General features: G+C 37.3%; 1 protein-coding gene across 3 annotated transcripts; it reads left to right on the top strand.

The window, feature by feature from the left end:
* Nucleotides 1-10,482: 10,482 nt before the first annotated feature.
* Nucleotides 10,483-20,181, top strand: LOC121735210 (protein spaetzle 4). 3 transcript variants are annotated; one of them, XM_042125943.1, is made up of 5 exons: nt 10,483-10,569; nt 16,068-16,241; nt 17,339-18,090; nt 18,903-19,064; nt 19,828-20,181. In XM_042125943.1, exons 1-5 carry the CDS (start codon nt 10,540-10,542, stop codon nt 20,087-20,089), a joined length of 1,380 nt encoding a protein of 459 aa, XP_041981877.1. In that variant the 5' UTR covers nt 10,483-10,539; the 3' UTR covers nt 20,090-20,181. The 3 variants fall into 3 exon arrangements, with proteins under 3 accessions (XP_041981877.1, XP_041981879.1, XP_041981878.1); XM_042125945.1 differs by lacking the exons at nt 10,483-10,569; nt 16,068-16,241 and adding an exon at nt 16,917-16,964; XM_042125944.1 differs by lacking the exons at nt 10,483-10,569; nt 16,068-16,241 and adding an exon at nt 17,024-17,118.
* Nucleotides 20,182-20,740: the final 559 nt, after the last annotated feature.

The raw sequence follows: 20,740 nt of genomic DNA, 5'->3' as shown, positions 1-20,740 counted from the left end.
TAAAAATATTTTCTGGATGGAATATAGGCCAACACAACACACTCGAACTCCTTAGAAATGCAGTAGGAGTTCTATAAGATAAGATAGATTGATTATTATTATAGCAAGTGATAATATTATTAAACATAATATTCTAACGTATTAAAAACTATAAACAAAAACATAATAACTAATAAGTATGATTAGTTCTATGTTACAACGAAGTAAAAAAAAGCGCCATCTGTTGAATCGTATTAGAACTAAAATGTTCATTGCATCGCGTCGATATATTTCTGGATTTTTTATAATATTATACATAAAATATATTTAAGATTTTTGAAATATTATTTTAATACACATCCAAGACCCAGGAACATTGAAAACTTTTTGTTCCGCCTGCGGGACTCGAACCCAGGACCCCCGGGATGAGCGCTGGCCACGCGCAATGCGAAGTAATTTTCATCGATATTTTCATGGAAATAAGATATTTTCCCACATCAAAATGTAGCCTATGTCCTTTCTCAGACTCTAGAATAACTGTGTACAAAATTTCATTGCAATCGGTTTAGTAGTTTTGGCGTGAAAGCGAGACAGACAGACAGACAGACAGACAGACAGACAGACAGAGATACTTTCGCATTTATAATATTAGTATAGATAATGTGTTCTTAAAAATCATAATAGCATAGTTTATAAGCATAGAAGCATGGTGGCTGCTATCTGGCTACTGACTAAAGCTCAGGTAGTAAATAACTATGATATGTAGAGTATAAGTGCCTAACGAGATAATTAATTTAAAAATATCCTCCAGTCACTTATCGAGTAGAAAGTAAACGCATAAGCTGTCTTTAGCTCAGTATCGAACTTTCTCGAATATCGCCACTTTCAAACTGTAAGTACCTGTTAATATCACTAATTATAATTAAATATCCATACATTTCTTTCATGGTTGTGCCAATGTTAATACACACAAACAAATGAAAATTATGAGCTACCTAAGCCTTTGTTTAATACTAATGCGAAAGTGTGTCTCTACACACTTTCGCATTAGTATTAGTAGAAATGTACTCATTACGCTTAGGCTGCTTAAGGTGACGCCGCGCTAAAGTAAAAAAACCGTGTTGGATATGTTTTAGATTGCTTGTTATCTATGAAAGACCAGCCCGGTCTCTCATAGAAAACAAGCAATGGAACAGCAAATAATGCAAAGGGCGTAAGCGACAAAATGGTTTTTGTTGCGTAATTATCATCTAGTTCCTGATATTAAGAAGCTGTTAACAAGAGTAAAAGAATTTTCTAAACAAAAAGGATTTCAATACGTATGGGTAAAGTTTTGTAAAATTCACATCCGGAAAAATGATAGAACACCAGTCCACATCATTTCAAATGATATGGATTTAAGCAAATTAGCTTAGTATGCTTTATGCATTTTACATTTCGAATTATCTCATTTAATAAGTTATCGCTTATACATACCATTATTCATTGCTTGGAATCACGCACTTGCAGCTCCATTGCTTTTCTATATTTTTGCACAGATTATATGATTTACTTTTAAAAGATGTATTAGGCTACCTAAACAATTAGTGGTGGCATTATCTGAATAACTGACACTCGCACTCGCTAACGCTAATGATTTATTTGTCTGGCGCTTATAATTATTTTATTGTGTACTATCTATGTATTGCTCTATTGAATTTGTTATATTTGATTCGTGCTTATATTATGGTGTTAAATTGCTTTGTTTTAAATTTAATATTATTATGTATCTATGGGCAATTTTACTTTATATTGCGGAAAAAAAGTATTAAGTATTTAAAAAAAATATAATAATGTGAAAAAAATCTATAGGTGGTATTTATGCTTTGATTTAACTTTAACGTTATTTTATTTAATACAATATTTCTTATTTGCCTTTTTAATTAGTTACCCAGAAATATTGCTATACAGGAATAGAAATCTGGGGTACCATAATATTTATCAACCATCTAGGAGATTGTTAACGATTGCTCAGTGCTAAAATGTAACGATATTACTTCCTATTCAAGTAACATTGTTGATCGTTATTACTATGTCGAGGGTCACTTAATCATCATCAGAATCTCTACTATTCATTTTTTTGGTTCGAGTATTATATTTTTATGCGACCATTAATTACATTTCACAAATGGAATCTAAAATAAACATCTATTATCAAAATGCGCGTGGACTCCGTACCAAAACTAATTGTTTTAAAAGAAATGTTTACCTTATTTCATATGACATTTATTTAGGTTAGTGGATGGCATACATGATCAATAACTTTTTGATAGTCGATATGTAGTCTGGCGTCGTGATAGAGATTACTCCTTAACAAATCAAACACTAGGTGGCGGTGTCCTTTTAGCAGCGCAAATTTTCTTAACTCTAGTTCCTCCGATGGTAATATTAGTACTGAAGCACTGCCAAATCATAGTTTCATTGGTGAAATTGAAGTGAACCCCAAAAATTTACTGACACTTCTAAAATCAGTTAATTTGAATAAGGGCGCGGGGCCTGATGACATACCTCCCCTGTTTATTGTCAAGTGTGCCTCGAGCTTAGTTACTCCCTTGTTAATATTATATTCGCGGTCCCTAAATGAAGGTTATGTACCAAATATCTGAAAGTCAGCATTTATCACTCCGGTGCATAAAGCTGGCGACAAGTCTTGTATAAAAAACTATAGGCCAATATCTAAGTTGTGTATTTTTGCAAAACTTTATGAACGTATCGTTTATAACGCGATTTACCCATCACTTAGACATTGGTTTATCTTGGAGCAACATGGGTTTTTAAAGTCTCGGTCCACAACTTCTAATTTAATTCTTGCTTATGATTATATCAGCTCCAACATGGATTCTGGTGGTCAAGTAGATGTAGTATTCACTGATTTTTCAAAGGCCTTTGATCGTATTGATCACTCTATTCTTCTTCAAAAGTAACTTATACCGATGGTTCACTTCGTACATTAGCAATAGGTCTCAAGCTGTTGCTATCAATGGATACATGTCAAGGTGGACATTGCCCTCTGGAGTACCGCAAGATTCACTTCTGGGACCTTTGTTATTCGCAATATTTCTTAATGATGTCAACACGTGTTTCCGCTATTCTAAGTTTCTATTATATGCGGATGACAAAAAAATAATGAAAAATGTCAGTTCACCTCTTGACTGCCATCTTTTACAAGAAGATTTGGATAGGTTCAGTGAATATTACATTAGGAATAAACTAGATCTCAATGTATCAAAATGCTATGCGGTAACATTCAGCCGTAAGTCAAATTTAATTAATTATACTTATAACCTTAGAAACTAGGAAATAACAATCAAAAATTCTATGAAGGACCTCGGAATTATAGTGGATTCTAAATTAATATTTGATGATCATGTTAATTACATTGTAAATAAAGCCTCTAAAGCACTTGGATTTGTTATCAGATCAAGTACTAATTTTAAATCTATTAAGGCCATCAAAATTTTATACTGTTCATATGTACGAAGCATCCTGGAATATGGTTCCGAGGTTTGGAATCCTTCTTATGACATATATAAAAATAGAATTGAATTAATCCAGAAACGCTTTCTAAGGTTTCTTCAGTTTAAGTGCCACCTTAACCTTCCTAACTATGAGGAAAGGTGTAAAAGATTTCACTTCCTTCCCTTATGTTATCGCAGAGACATTTCAGATCTGGTCTGTTTATGTAAGATTATCAACAATGCCATTGATGCCCCTGATTTGTTATCAAAATTTAATTTCAATGTTCCCGGTAGATACTTTCGTGATTATTTACCGTTTCATGTCCCACCCTTTAAAACGTTTTACCGCCGTAATGCATTTGTGTGTAGAGGTACTGCAAGTTTTAATAGGTTTTATTCAGGTAGAAATATTGAAGACATCTTTAAAATAAAAACGCCCGAGATTTGTAGGCTTTTATCAAATGAGTATTTTAAAACTGAAAAATGAAAATTGCTACATTTATGGTACTGAGTAGTTACAATGAGTAATTAGTGCGTTTTGTGAGTGATCTTTGTATTTAGATTCAGCTATATTATTTGTTGTTAATGACTATTGAGTGTTGTTGCTTATTTTGCTTATTCTCATTTTCGAGTTACAACTGTTGCATGTTACATAATATTAATGCTTATTTTTTCTTTTTTTTGTTACTTATATGTGAAACTTTAAAAATGGCTTTATGTTTCTATAATAATTGTACTCTTAGGGAAATTTTTGAAAAGCTGTAAGTTTTCTGAATAAAATAAAATAAAAATAAATAAATAAAATTAAAAACCATAAATATATTTCATGTTTAAAGCTATGGGCAAATTAAAGTGTATGCTTGAACCAATCTATGTACAAATTTTGGAAGCTTAAATCACTCTCCTCTATTGGCAAAATAGGAATCCCTTTTATTACAGAGGTCTTTTGAATTGATTATTCTGTGTTATAAAAGTTGACCAATCGTGTTATGCTATGGGCAATTTAAAGACAAAGACATGATGAATACTGACTAGAACTTTAATTTCTTAGCTTTAGTCGTTGGCCATTGCTGAGAAAAATCGATATCGCTACAGCCAAATTATCAAGGCGTCGCCTTAACCAATTTTTATTAAATTTGGCGTGCAGGCACTTTTAGAATGGACGAGCACAATCTAGTTGGTCATTTAGAGTTGATAACTATTATATAAGTATATATTGTATTATTGTAGTACTTATTGAAAATAAAAAAAATGTAAGGAAACTATACAACAGTAGTGATAATGATGATACTCAACTCAACGTAGATCACAGATAAGATAGGCCTTTCTCCCACATAATTTTGTATTATTTAAGCATCGCGCGTAAGCACAGTGCGGACTGCGGAGACGCACGTACGCACATGGAAGTATGCCAAAAAGAGCCTTTGCTCTATTTAATATTTATTTTATTTGGAACTTTGATGGAGCCCTAATAAGGTGGTATATATTGATATCATAAGTGGTCGCTGTTACGCATTTGTGTTTTTGTTGAGTTGTGAATGCTTTCTTGTTCTAAATGATCTAAAAAACATGACTGCATTCATAACATTTTTTTTTATTAAGTAACAATCAAAATCTATTGGCAGTTTTGAGACATCCTAAAAAAATGTTAACTACTTATATGAAAGCCAGCCTTACTAATGTTATAGGTGTATAACAGCTATTCAATATTCACTGTCTTTCCCTTAATCGTATGACATTTCCAATGTGCTGTGAAAAGCAAACCAACCTTATTTAGTTAATCGCTGTGTATTTTTTTTTGTAAATATTTTTATTATTACTAAGTATCTGGAAACGTCAGATTTTTGATAAACTTCTTCCGGCTTCCAGTAATTCGCTTGAAATAATATACCAGCTAATTGATATTTAAACATTAAAGTAACGGTCCTACCGTTAAGGTGACGCCGCGTTAAAGTAAAAAACTGTGTTGGATATGTTTTAGATGATGATAAAACAAGCCATGGAACAGCAAAATATGGAGAGGGCGTAAGCGACAAAATAGTTTTTGTCACGTACTTAATTAAAAAAAACATAAATACATTTCATATAAGCTATGGGCAAATTAAAGTGTATTCTTGAACCAACCTATGTACAAATTTTGGTAGCTTAAATCACTCTCCTCTGTTGGCAAAATAGGAATCTCATTTTTACAGAGGTCTTTTTGATTGATTATTCTGTGTTATAAAAGTTAACCGATCGTGTTATGCTATGGGTAATTCAAAGACAAAGACATGATGAATTTAATTTCTTAGCTTTAGTAATTGCTGAGAAGAATCGATATCGCTACAACTAAATTATCAAGGCGTCGCCTTAAAGAAGGCCTGTCGAAGATGAAATTATCGGATGCCTTCATACGTCACCCGACGCATCGCGGAGGGCCACCGCTCTCACTTTCGTGTCCTGTGACTCGATAATGATAATAATGCAATTAAACTACCTACATTTAACTAACCTTATTTTTTATTACTGGGTGATATATTGTGGTGAACTAATTGTTGAGAAAAAAAAACTTTATACATTTTAATTAAACTTAGCTTTCTATTAATGGATAATTTTTATTAATAATGGATGGATACACATTGTCGTGGTTGTCGTGGGCTTGATTATTATCAATCACAAATTGAAAACAATATCGTCAATAGTCATAACACGATACTTGCATTAATATCGAGCCGACTAACTATAGCCATCAGAATACATTCTAATATTATAAATCCAAAAGTGTGTCTGTCTGTCTTCACACCCAAACCGCTGAACAGACTTTGCTGAAATTTGGCTCTGAGTCCCGAGGAAGGACATAGGATATTAACCCAGAAAAATACATTTTTCTGGGTTAAAAAATATCCGCTATAAAATATCCGTAGCGCGGGAATCTTACAAGATTCCCGCGATCATCTAGATCATCTAGATATAAAAACTCAAACTCAAAGTTTTTTGATTCAGATTTTTTTTTTCAAATATTTTCTGAACGTTGATACTACTGGTGCCTACCACCGGTTCAAGAACTAACCCGGCGAGAAAACTCGCACGGGGCCATCTTTTACTAAAAAGAGAAGATTATATATTTTCTGGCTTACATAAGGTTAAGGAAATGCCACTTCGGAAAACACGACTCACTCTAGATTGAATATGTGATCCATCTCTACGACCTTTTTAATATTCCTGCGGGTTCCTGACAAGATTAGTTTTGTCTCGGGAGAATCATAAGTAGGCCTGTTGCGCACGATATGTGACTAGTTTGTGATTAGAATTCTAAACATAACAGATTACAAAATTTAACAAAATGAGCCATGATATTTTATATAATAAACTGAGAAAAGATTTCCTTCTGAATTTTCGATCGAAAGATAATAGTGTAAAAATAACGTGCGTTTGTACTATCAGAGAAGTTGATTCATAGGCAGTTTTTTTTACATAAAACAAAGGGGCAAACGAGCAAACGGGTCACCTGATGGAAAGCAACTTCTGTCACCTATGGATACTCGCCACTTGTAAGACCTTTTTGTACCACATTTATACAATAAATCTTTCTGATGTTAGAATAGAAATTCTAACATCAGAAGAGCTGCAGATGCGTTGCCGGCCTTTAAGGAGGGAATATGGTAATAGAGGAGGAGGAAAGGGTAGCAAAGGGAATAGGGTAGGGGATTGGGCCTCCGGTAAACTCACTCACTCGGCGAAACACAGCGCAGACGCTGTTTCACGGTGGTCTGTGAGCCCGTGGTATTTCTCCGGTCGAGCCAGCCCATTCGTGCCGAAGCATGGCTCTCCGATGGTGGACTTACGTAATTTGGTCACGTAATTTCAAACCCATCCAACATTGAAGAATCACATTGAATTAACATAAACCGACCAAATGACGTAGGTCGGACGCAGTTGACAAAAGCCTTGAATCAATATTTCTTCGATGATACATTTGATTTTATTAATGAATCAGTAAAGTCTCTACTCTATCGCTGGAGTCATGATCTTAATATTTCTTAGGCTTCAGAAAGTTCGATAGTGCTGGAGTACCATCGAGTAGGGCTGCGTCGGCCGTAGCCCGTGGCCCGAAGAAGGCATTTCTGGACAAAAATGGTATATATTATAGTACTATATTACATAGCATTTATCTTAGAATCAATTTCTCTGACAGTCAGAGAAATTTATTAATTGGAAGTTGACATACCTGATACCTACTTTATCGGGTTGCTTTATGTCAAGTCCATCTGAAGAATTACGATGACTTGAGACAAGAATTTAGTGACAACCTTATAAAATAACGTAGGTCCAGGCAGGAACAGGCACCTTGGTCGCCACGAATACTTATCCACAGAGGAAATTCGTGGCACCAACCCCAACCATATCGTTCAATTAATGAGCAGTCACACTAGAAGAAGTCACAATAGATCCTCGGGGGTCGCAGCGACCTGCCTTCTTTAAAAAAAAACGTAGATCCACCAACTACCTATGAATCAACTTCTCTTTTAGCACAATATTCTAAGGTAAATAATAATCGTTAATCAGTCTGAGAAAGTAAACATAAACAATTTTAATTTCTGATCGTAATTGAAATTAATTTTATGTAAATTGGTTGTTTTAAGGCCAATTATTTTACTCGACAACTTTCATTCACGTCTCGTTAAAAGTAACTACCAATTACCTACACATTAAATAATATAAATAATATATAAGAATAAATTAATTAATATAGCATTTTTAGTATTTCTATAGAAACGACATCAACGCGTCAAGGGACCTTAAGAGGAGTCCACACCGCGGTTTTTCCATACAAACGTTTTCCCCTGTTTCCTCCCTGGATAATGCCGGTAGAGTTATAATTTTTTTCCTGAATATCTATGGCCACCAATACAATGTCCCTATGTTTTCTTTTTTTTCATAATTTAGTTAATAAAAAAGATATGAACGTTCAAAAACCCAAAAAAATGGCCAGATTTTCCTCTGTGTTCAAACACCCAGAAAACAATACTGGCTAGAATATACAAAAAAACTAAAACATAGGAACATAGCTCAATCCTTGCTTTAATTCTTAATGAAAAAAGTATTAAAATCGGTTAAGTTTTGGAGAAGGAATCAGCGGACAACGAATCGAAGATTTTCTGTTCTTTTATTAGAACTTTTGTCGTGTTGTCTCTATCACGCTCTGCGGTGGGAGACTTGAGATTGGTGAGACAGCAATACATTTTCAAATACCTATTTTCAATTTCTCTCGCCCCTGGTGTATCCTCTTAAGTCATAAACTTTTTTCTAATTGAAATATGGTACCTTCACGCGTCATAAGGAAGGTAATATTTTTCGGGTGCTCTATGTTTTATGGTGTGCTCTAAAAATGCTTTTCTCTAAATGTCAAACCATCGAAATTTTGTAGTTTTAATGAGAATCAGAGACGATCGTTTCACCTTGTAATTTTTGGGATGTTGCAGGTTTTTTTAAACCCTCAAATCCATACTTCTTATATTATACATGCGTAAAATCTGCCTGTCTTTCTGTCTGTCTGTTACGGTCTATTTATGCCTAAACCACTGACGGCTTAACCGATTTTGCTGAATTTGTATGGAGATTGGAGATACTTTGCGTCCCGGGTAAGGAAAAGGATCCTTTTTATCTCGAATAAAATGTACAATTTCTGCGAAATAAACAAACTTTGGCGCAACGGAGTTGCGAGCGTCATCTAGTTAGACATAAATGTCGTTTGGTTACTTTTTAGCATAATTAATCACCATCAACAACTGTAATGAGTATAATCAACCTCCGAGTGCCGGCAACTGGTCTATTGTTTTGGCGCAGGAGAAAACACCATTTTCATTCAAGATATCGTCGGCGGATAACGGTAGTGCGCACGCGCATCGTGCTGTCCTTCTCGCACGCCCCGTTAACGCACGCGCCAGAGCGAGACGGAGCACAGACAGACCGGCAAATCATTACTCGACTGACCTACTGAATTCTACACTCTTTCTTGCAAACTGAACCTAATTTTCTTACGCATCTGCCATGTTAGAAACATAACACACAGATAGACAGATTAACCTTACTATTACTTTATTATTAGTTAAAAATTAAAATATGTCAATGCTGAGACCATTTCGCGAATATTATTAAGTAAATATTATTTCCATATTATATAACTTGTCACCGTGTTATCGTGTGATTATAATAAATACAAATTTATCACCTGGTTTTTCCACTTTCACTCGAAAGTTAGCATATTATAATAAGGCATTATATACACATGTCAGATGTGAAATTAAATATCTGATATCAATTAATACGTTAGTATTTGAAGTATAATAACAAAATTATTTTCAATAATTTAGAATGCAAGACAAATATACAATACCTCATGATAGGAGTATTGAACTTCGGCTACTTTTTAATTAGGGATCAGGGAAAATATAACAAAACATAGTAAAACTCAATAGTTTAAAAAAAACCTCTGAAATTCAGAAAGTGAAGTTAGAAATCGGATAACTTACCGTATGCGTTTTCTGCTAATAACAGAGTATCAAGCGTTAATTGTAATCCTGACACATTAAATGGGATCAGACAAACTAATAAAGGCTAGTCTTTCTTCAGACGTCCTTGGGCCTTGCCTTTATAATAGATACAGAATAGATGAATGTCACTAAAATGAAAGAGGTAGGTAAGTAAAACCGAGTGCAACGGAAAACCCTAACCCTATCAACGATGGGTACACTATGGGTAAAGCCTGCTTGGTAAATTTAGCGCCTTAATTTCTTCTCCAAAAATAAGAGTTACAACACTTTTCTAAGGTCTTTCCACATAGAAATCACATGGAACAGCTTTTGATAAGTTTCAATCGCCTAAAATTCATCCCTACAAGTACCGATCCTTAATCTCGTACAATAGCTACAGAGTTTTGAGAATCCATCACCTGAATTCATCCCTAGTAGCATCAGGGATCACCTTCTCCAGGGCTCCCCACTTGATGGAACATCAGTAGCACACGAGCCGCGCCGGCGAGCGGTCGCCATGTATATGCGCTCAGTGAAAGTTACATAGAGAAATGCGGCCCGCGCTCTGCCTACTGTTTGTGGTGAGTGATCATTAGTGACGTGATATACAGACGTACAGGTATATTGTATATGTGGAGACAAAGGTAACAAGAGTTTTAGAGTAGATCACCTCTGGAGTAAATGGTAAATAAAGAAAATAGAGATGTGAAAGAAAATCAGGGTAAGATTTCAGAAGGTGAACAATAAAAAATCGCGATTAAGGATGGAAATTTAAAACAACATACAGAGATAATTTGCTATAGAAGATAAGTGGGTAAGAATAACAAAATAAACAAATTAATTACAAAAGAATCAAAAATCAAAAGACCCCTCTTTTTAAAAAGTTTTATAACTAACAAACATGATCCGAGAGAAACGTATTCTCATATTATTCAGTAGGAAAGCAAACAAGAAAGCAGAAATTTTAACATTAAATTGAGGTTAGCGAACTTCTTGGTTTGGTTTAAACTTATAATTATTCTGTGCAATGATATCGCTTACTATTGCACGTTTAAAACTTAAATCAAGAATTTTCTTACAAAAAACGTCCAAATTTCCAAAACACAAGTGAAAACTTTCTTCAGAAATGAGGGTTTCTTTTAAATTTATAAGGTATTTTGGTGAATAAATATATTTTTTTTACTTACAACAGCTGTACTATTACTGTGTTTTTAACTTACAACTGTATTCCTCAAAAGTGTATCATAAGTTACAGAATAAAGATAACATGAAGTTTAGTAATAAACAACAAACATTTATACCGCTATGTTTATGTATGTACAGTTTACACATAGCTATATATAATTATTATGATACGTTTAAAAACGCGGTAAACTTTTGCACATCATCCTCAAATTGTGATTTTTTGCTGCAACATAAATTATATCAAATAATTATGCAGACTCAGACCAAATAAAAAGTATTTAATTGGTCTGAGTTTGCAGCACAAAATAATTAAAATTTATTTAAAATTTTAATTTTATAAGCGCCAGAGTTTACGATTTCATAATGAACTAGCTATTTGACCGAGCTTCGCTCGGTATTCGATAAAACACGAATAAAATGACATTTTCTAGAAATTATACCTAGCTAGATCGATTTATCGCCCCCGAAACCCCCTATATACTTAATTTCATGAAAATCGTTGCAGCCGATTTGCTCGTTTAAAGATATAAGATTAGATATTGTGAGAGTTGAATTTTGGAGGATTATTCTGTAAAATAATTACACAGTAAATTAATAGTTTCGATATGGCAAAAATTCCGATATTAAAATACCACAAAAAACTTGTAAAGCAAAGGTTTGTTAATGATATCAAGACACATCTGACATCTCTATAATTTAACGACACTTATTCGAGAAAGTACGACTGCTTAATTTTTAGAAGGTCCTATTCGTTTTAGGGGACTAATTCGGGACCAAGTTAGAGGACACCTAGTTAGTTTATTAACGGGCTAGGTTTAGAATTATCAAAAGATTTCAAGACTAGGTGTCTCTGAGCTCTACTTATAATATTTTTGTATTCTCAGAGACCAACTTCGCAAAGTGTCATACTTACTTAATATTAAATCATGTTAGTGTAGGCCACCTGCAGTATACTATAACCTACCAACCTATTGCTAACATTAAAAACAATTAAGAAATAAACGTCGATGTAAAAATAGCCAGACGTAAAAGCGTTGATAGATATTATTATAAATTAGCGGTCATCATATACACTAGCCGGCACAAAAACAACGCGCCCACGTCCAGTGACGTTTAGTAGGTCGCTCGCCAGCATCCCACATTGCTCGTGGGAAGCGGGGCAGGCTCCCACACCTATTTTTTACGACGCAGCTCGGAAAACACTACGCGAATACTAATTGGGCTTCCTGACAGGTAGCTAACTTTCATTTGACGTGTAACAGCGGCAAAAGCAGCGTCATGGTCAGTAATATTTTTGTCTGGTGACTTTTCTAATGTAACAAACAGAGATAAGCAGACTTTGCTAAGTTGTTCGCTGTATAAATGTTTTTTAATGAGGGGGTGCCCCCCCCCCCCCCCCCCCCCCACGTTATCGTATAGTAGATGAGACTAGTCCTATTACTATACTGGGACAGATCAGATGGGAGGTAGGCATCTGTGTAGCCCCGACGTTCAGAGAATATTTAAAAAATATTATTCTGAGTTGAGTTTTGAGTTTGAGATTTTTTATTAACCCATCAAGCCCCATAAGCTCACCGGTGAGCGAGATACAATAGAATAACAATAGATTTCCAAGAATCCACGGTCGAAGGAGCGAAGGAAAACTGGAAAAGTTGCCTGACAATGACAGCTTGAACACCTTGAGAGCTCTTCTTTTGTTGCACATTGTACCTTCCTTTATCAAGCTGACCTATTTTTGCCACAGCATAATAATTATCTTCTACGTTAAACAAAAACGAAACTTTCTTATTCTTTTCCTATCGCGCAAGATAAACACAAATCTATACTTTTACGTAATTTTTTCATAATATCATCGCAATTTGATAACATTGCTCTAGTTTAGTTATTAGCGAGTCGATGTGACATGTGACATAAGTAGTCGGTGAAAGTGGCGGTTTCTCCGGCCGGCAGTGTACCGACAGAAAGTTGGCTGACTTTTACATGTATTTATTATCCTTATTTACTTTGCATTGAGAAGGCTCTTATAATTTTAAATTTCACCATATACTCAGGTGCAGTTGCTGTCTTTTTTTGCCATATAATAATTTCTAACAAAATAATTTAAAAAAAAACGCGTCAAAGGTCCGTAAAGCTCAAAATTATTTTTACGTATACTACCTACTACTTATTTCTTTACATTACACTCTACCAATGTGTATTGTATTACATAACATTTGGCGGAGTATCCCTTACCCCCATTTTTTTAAGTGTAAGACGCCAGTTTTCTTGCCTCTTACACTTTGAAGACCGTCATACAATTCTCTACCTATTCTACAGGCTAGGGCTTACTTCTAGAGAACGAGCCTCCACCACTATCAAAGACATTTATCTGTGAATCAACGCACACGGCGAACCTGCGTATTTTGGTCGAGTTATGTTAATCCCTAACTCACTACTAACATTGACTTTTAACATAACCCAACCAAATAGATTTAAGCCAACGGCCAATGAATTTATTTCTCTGATGGTACCATCATATAGATGAATTCGGATTTTACCAAGTTAACGCAAATTCCTATAATATCTAGCTTATGTCAAGTCTAGCTAACGATGAACTTGACAAAACCCGATCAAAACCACATAGATACACAGTCTGCCTATTGATCAATTTCTTTGTGCATAGTAATTGTAAACTACACTTTAACTGATACAGTTAAGCTACCGTAAGACGTTGCGGTCGAGAAATTTCGTGGTGACGTCACACCTGCTCCCAAATACCGCCGTCACTTTCACTAGCAAGTGCCGACTGGCTCGTGCGCACCTCATACTAATTATATAAGGCTTTCTGATCGATTGACACTTGAGGTAGTGGTTAATATAAGTACTTACAATGTAAGAAACATTAGAGAAACAATTATATGTTGAACGATATGCTTTATTTCTTCTACACCGTAGTATCAGGCAAATTAATTGCGTGCGCACCTCATATTAATACAAGGTGTTGTGATCTATCGACACTTGGGGTGGTGAGTTACGACTTACAATATAAGAAGCATTAGAGAAACACTTCTGTAGGTGTTAAATGTTACGCTACGAATGTAATGTCAGAGAAATTGTTTTATATTGGAGCTACGTTATTTCATCGGGTTATATCAAGCTCAGACAACATAACGATTGATATTGACTTGACACAACTCGACCAAATAACGTAGGTCTGCCATTTGCATAAAGATCAATTCATTAATTCTCTGATAGTACTATCCGATTTTATTGTCTGATCATCTAAATCAATTAATAATTTTGAAGGTTCAAAATTATTAATTGATTTAGATTCACCGTTCACAATTAGATAGGACAACATAAAATAGGCAATCGACTATTTAATTTCAGTTCGTTCCAGAGTTTTACAGTGCGCGGCAGAAAGTTACGCGAAAAACGCACGGTGGAAGACTGCCACTTATCAAGGTGATGGTATATTTTTCGCGTGGAACGATGGCAAAACGTTGCGGGGCATTCTCCATATGCAATCGATTTGTCTGTACATAGAACACATAAAATACAACATAAAATAGGCAATTAACTATCCAATTTTATAAGTAAAACCATTCAATAATGTTCAATGATGCTAAGTCAACATTTGCTTGCGGTAGTATTTAAGCAGTACGGTAAAACGTTAATATGCCAGCACTAAAAAGCCAATCCCCTAAATGGTCATAACACTTACGCGTCCCGCTATCCGCAAATGCTGACAAAAAGTGAAACTTGTGATCGTAATTGCAGTCGCCCATCGTGGGCGCGACGTGGGCGCTTACTTTCATCGTGGTCAATACTGGCCTCGATTCCTGAAACAGTTTCATTTACAGTTGATGCCTAACCTAATCTGCTTGATGCAGCCTAGGCTATATTATAGTGTAACTTTGATATTACTTTTGTTAATGATTAGCTATGTGTTAAGGCGAGGATAAACCCCAATTTGTTATTCCGTGACTCCCGGTTTACCTAGTTCCAATATAATAACGAAGTGTTAAAAAATATGAGATATAAAGCACAATATTTAAAATACCTTAAACCGTAAACATTTTAATAAAACGTAATACTTTGGCTGTAATTAATTTACAAACTCACCTCCGAAAAAACTCTATTTCATCGAAATATAAGTATTAACTAGGATAATTATACATTTTATTTGAATAAATTGTTAGTAAATGTATATTAAAATTTCTTTAACCGAACAATTTTGTTTCTTAATATTTATTTCCAAAGATATTTAAAAAAAACATGAAAAATAGAGAAGATCCGCCCTTGTTGTGACAGTTTTATGCTAAGCTAAAATGAATCTTATTGCGATGCGTATACGCTTGGTCTTTGGTTGTGTGCAAGGTTGTCGTTTTTGATTGAGATTAATCCCCGCCTTAACAGACTACAAATACAAAAGGTAGGGTGTTATAACTAAAAAAAAGGAACAAAAAAAGTTGTTTTAAACTTGTATGGGCAAATTCATGACACTGCAACTGGGGCTAGATCACAGTGAACTCTATTTAAAGGACACAATATACACACCCTACAATGTGTGTATATTGTGTCCTTTGGTTTGGTATAATTTGGTTTTGTTACACCCTGTATTATTGTAAATACTATTTAGAATAAGGCTTCTTACAGTTCGGTAGTTCCCGAACCGGTGGTAGGCCTCATGTAGACTCGACGTTTTAAAAGAGTTAACTTTGTATTACTATTTGGAAATAAATATTTTTGATTTTGATTTGATTTTGATTTTTACAGAAGAACGGCACAAGGCGACGGCAGTCGCTGGATTTTTTCTACGATTTTTTTTTGATTTTTTCTAGTCGACAAGTGCCGTTAGTCTGTAAGCGTTCTAAAAATGACTTGCCACTAACATAAGTTTGTTTGTAAGTAGGCAACATGGTCAGCAAGCGCGGCGTACGACTACGCGTCGGCGTGCGCGCGCCCGCACCGTGGCCGCCGGGCGAGGGCCGACGCCCCCTGCGACCTCACCAAGCAGAGCTACTGCACCACCCCCGGCACCAGCTACCCCTGGCACGCGATACGCCGCTTCGTCAGGGAGAACCAGGTGAGACTGTCTCTCTCGACATTTAGCCGGTTGACAAGGACAGCACGTTAGCCCCCTGCGACCTCACCGTGCAGAGCTACTGCACGACCCCCGGCATCAGCTACCCCTGGCACGCGATACGCCGCTTCGTCAGGGAGAACCAGGTGAGACTGTCTCTCTCGACATAATATAGCCGGTTGACAAGGACAGCACGTTAGCCCCCTGCGACCTCATTGAGCAGAGCGTAGCACGACCCGGCCCGGCACCAGCTACCCCGGCCCTGGCCCGCGATACACCGCTTCATCAGGGAGAACCAGGTGAGCTGTCTCTCTCGACATATAGCCGGATGACAAGGACAGCACGTTAGCCCCCTGCGACCTCGCCAAGCAGAGCTACTGCACGACCCCCGGCACCAGCTACCCCTGGCACGCGATACGCCGCTTCGTCAGGGAGAACCAGGTGAGACTGTCTCTCTCGACATATAGCCGGTTGACAAGGACAGCACGTTAGCCACCGGCGACCTCACCGAGCAGAGCTACTGCACGACCCCCGGCACCAGCTACCCCTGGCATGCGATACGCCGCTTCGTCAGGGAGAACCAGGTGAGCTGTCTCTCTCGACATATAGCCGGATGACAAGGACAGCACGTTAGCCCCCTGCGACCTCACCGAGCAGAGCCACTGCATGACCCCCGGCACCAGCTACCCCTGGCACGCGATACGCCGCTTCGTCAGGGAGAACCAGGTGAGCTGTCTCTCTCGACATATAGCCGGATGACAATGACAGCAAGTTAGCCCCCTGCGACCTCACCGAGCAGAGCCACTGCATGAGCTACTGCACGACCCCCGGCACCAGCTACCCCTGGCACACGATACGCCGCTTCGTCAGGGAGAACCAGGTGAGCTGGCTGTCTCTCTCGGCGTGTAGCAGGATGACAAGGACAGCATGTAAATGAGTCACATAGGTATTTAAGTGGTATTTCAGAGTACATTTAGGTGTCTATTCTGCTCACAGAATATGCTCATTTATAGGTAGCAAATTTTTATATAAAGAGCAAAATGTTGTTCCTTTCATAAAAGAAACAATGTTAAAACCAAAAAAAACGTTTTCAATTCCAGGGACTTATGAGGAGGATGTACGGTGAAGAGCGACACATCGCCGTCTTGAAAGCGGAACTCGAGAACTTCATAGAGGATGACGAGGAAAAAGTAAAAGACTTCGATGAAGACATCATACAAACCAAAATCATGTACACAAAGAAAAGCCACGGACGTGCCATAAAGGATAAACCACATTTCAGGCCGATACAGAGTGATAAACAGAAGAAAGTAGACAACGAAACACTCACAGTTAAACCACTAGAAAAATCTAACAATAAATCTGATACAAAGAACAAAACAAGCAATACAGATGCAAACAATACTGAAAATGAGATTACTTACAAGAGTAAACTAGAAAGTATAGCTAATATAGAAATAAATAATCTAGAACCTGATGTTATAACTCTAGAAGCGGTCATCAAGCAGAGCATTGAAACAAATAGCTTGTTTCCGAAATACTCTGGCAATTTGAAAAGTGATGTTGAAGATGAAAATAAAAACGATAGAAATTCAACAACACCTCCAACTGTAGCCAACAGCACAGATACTGTTGATGAATATGAAGATATTACCACAGAGTTGGACAAGGAAGAATTGAAGAGTAGTGATGTATCTACTCTCCCACCGACGTTACTTTTTACTGAACACGAGAAAGACAAGGCCAAAGTGGACAGGATTGATACTAAAGAGACTGAGAAGAAAGAAGAAAGCCATTCAAAGCCGGTCCAGCAGGAGACAATGCGACCGGCTGTTATAAAATTACGAGGAGCGTAAGTTCTCTTTTATTACAATGTACTATCAGAGAAGTTGATTCCTATGCAAATCGGGGACCTAAGTAGTTTGGTTGCGTTACGTCAAACCCAGCTGACAGATCACAATTAACATTGAATTGACATATTCGACCAAATAACGTTGGTCTGTCAATTGCATAGGAATCAACTTCCTCGATGGTACCTATAGGCTTGACTTTCTAAAAAATGAAAATATTAAAGTTTCATACCTCGCAACTTTCGCTAATGATTTAAGTTAGAGCTACAATTTAATATTTTTGTTTTCTATTTAACTTATGCAAGGTCACAAGAAATATTATATCAGACATTTTTGTGATCTAAGTAACACAACAAAAGTAGACTTGTAATTTTGTGTGTGCATCAGTTCATCAAAAAACCGTTAGTTCGTTGCATTTAAGGCGATAAGTATCGTAAATCATGTTTCCATGTTTGTTTGCAGCTTTCACCTAATCTTTTGAATTACCAAGAGATAGTATTCTTAATTTTATATTCATACCATCGTCCATACTCTAGGTAAAATATTAAATAGATAAATAAATTATATTCTTAGTAAATCGTAAATTATGGATCGTATAATCGTACTCAGGCATTCAGCCTCATTCAGCCTTGTACCAGGCTACCATACATACATATTAAATAGTCATAATAACAGACCATTCAATACGCTTTGGGTGGTAACAAGTGTCTGAAAGTCCTGCCTGTTGGATCCCCAATCCCCATGCATATCGCAGGGTTCCGCGGACCTGACAGGTTGGAAAACATTGCTTTAAATCTATTCTATCTCTTTTCAGCAACGCGTGCGAGTCAAAGGAAGAGATGGCGGCGCCGTTCTGGGCAAACAGCACCCGGGGCGAAGTACTGGCGCTCCTGAACATGTACCCGTTCGAGCAGTACATACACCTAGAGACCTGCGTGCACCAGCACAAGCAGATGTACTGCCGGGAGGGGTGCAGGTGGGTTGTGCAAGGAGGTTAAGCGACACCTTAGACAAGGTTCTTCTTTGTGGAGAAATGTATAAAGAGGAATCAGGATTTAAGAGTCGTCGTGAATAGTATAAAGCTAGCTATATCTAAGCTATCTAATTAGCGAATAGCCCTAAGAACATATTTCGCGATCAAATTAGCAAATCGTTCCAATTCGCTAATTTGATCGCGAAAAAGCAAATCATCAATTTCAAAATTTATAAAAACTTTAACGCGAGGCAAAGAAAAGTTTTTACAATATCCTTTCAGTTACAGTGCTCATTCTTTTTCGAGGGTAGTCTGAATTCTGAAACTAGCATACTATTCTGGGGATGCTTTCCAATTTTCATTTCATCCTACTTTAGAGTTTAGATCTCTATGAATATATTTTTTTATGAAATAAGGGGGCAAACGAGCAAACGGGTCACCTGATGGAAAGCAACTTCCGTCGCCCATGGACACTCGCAGCATCAGAAGAGCTGCAGGTGCGTTGCCGGCCTTTTAAGAGGGAATAGGGTACTAGGGGAGGGTAGGGATGGGAAGGAAAGGAAATAGGGGAGGGTAAGGAAGGGAATAGCGTAGGGAATTGGGCCTCCGGTAAACTCACTCACTCGGCGAAATACAGCGCAAGCGCTGTTTCACGCCGGTCTTCTGTGAGAACGTGGTATTTCTCCGGTCGAGCCGGCCCATTCGTACCGAAGCATGGCTCTCCCACGGTTATTGATTCTGTAGCATGTTTCTCTCACAATTCCAGATGCGAGCAGCAATACCGTCTGCACCGCCTGCTCGCGTACGACCCCCGCAACGAGTGCCGCGGCATCTTCGCCGACTGGTTCAAGTTCCCCGCGTGCTGCGTATGCAAGTGTTACGACGTGCCGCTCGAGTTCCGCGCCCGCTCCCCGCGCATCCTCCGGCCGCAGTACGACGAAGAGGTTAGAAGGCTAATATACGAGGACGTCGCCAAGGACTGGTATTCTATGTCATATGATGAGGAAGATGATGATGATTTGTACTAAATGAGTAACGAGGACGTTTGTGAGAACGGTGTTACGTGTACTACAGTAACGCGTGGTGTGAATTTCGTTCATTACGAAGAAGAGATGACTCACAAGGACGTATTTTATGTCATAGTTGATGGGGTGTATATATTGATCAATGATCAGCATCTTTGGATCTGCAGTCGTCTCTGGTGTGAAAGAGACAGCTACATACAGTTCTCAGTTCAGTCTGTTGTGACATGAAATTCCTTCTATCTGCTTCTAAAGTCTCCTCTACATATCGGCGGACGCGTCGGCAGATTGCATCTGCGGATGAGTCCGCCGATGTGTAGACGGTTTTTGCTTGTCCGTAGTAGGTATTTGATGTCGGCCGATGCATCTGCCACACATCCGTTTGGTGTCGGTTTTTCGACACGGATCAAAGGGATCGAGCGCGAATGCAAGGCGCCTGTCTACATGTCTGCCGATGTATCAGTATTCGACGGAAATTTAGTGGGAGTGGACGTGTGTGTTTGTCGTCGAAATGGCTAACATGACCAATGAGGAAACATTTCAGTTCGCCGTAATCAAAATTAAATAAATATGTAAAAATGGATTTTCAAATTCCAAATTATCTTTAAATATATAAAAATGGATTTCCAAATGTGTTAATCGCGCTAAAATTCGAAA

This window comes from Aricia agestis, chromosome 17 (assembly GCF_905147365.1).
Source record: "Aricia agestis chromosome 17, ilAriAges1.1, whole genome shotgun sequence".
In the NCBI taxonomy this organism is placed as follows: domain Eukaryota; kingdom Metazoa; phylum Arthropoda; class Insecta; order Lepidoptera; family Lycaenidae; genus Aricia; species Aricia agestis.
This window is presented reverse-complemented; position numbering and strand designations above follow the sequence as displayed.

Bases quoted from the DNA above. Each gene is read 5' to 3' on its own strand.
- LOC121735210 (XM_042125943.1), top strand. From the start codon at position 10,540: ATGCGGCCCGCGCTCTGCCTACTGTTTGTG. The intron at 10,570-16,067 runs GTGAGTGATCAT...GTTTGTAAGTAG, and splicing joins CGCTCTGCCTACTGTTTGTG to GCAACATGGTCAGCAAGCGC. The intron at 18,091-18,902 runs GTAAGTTCTCTT...ATCTCTTTTCAG, and splicing joins GTTATAAAATTACGAGGAGC to CAACGCGTGCGAGTCAAAGG.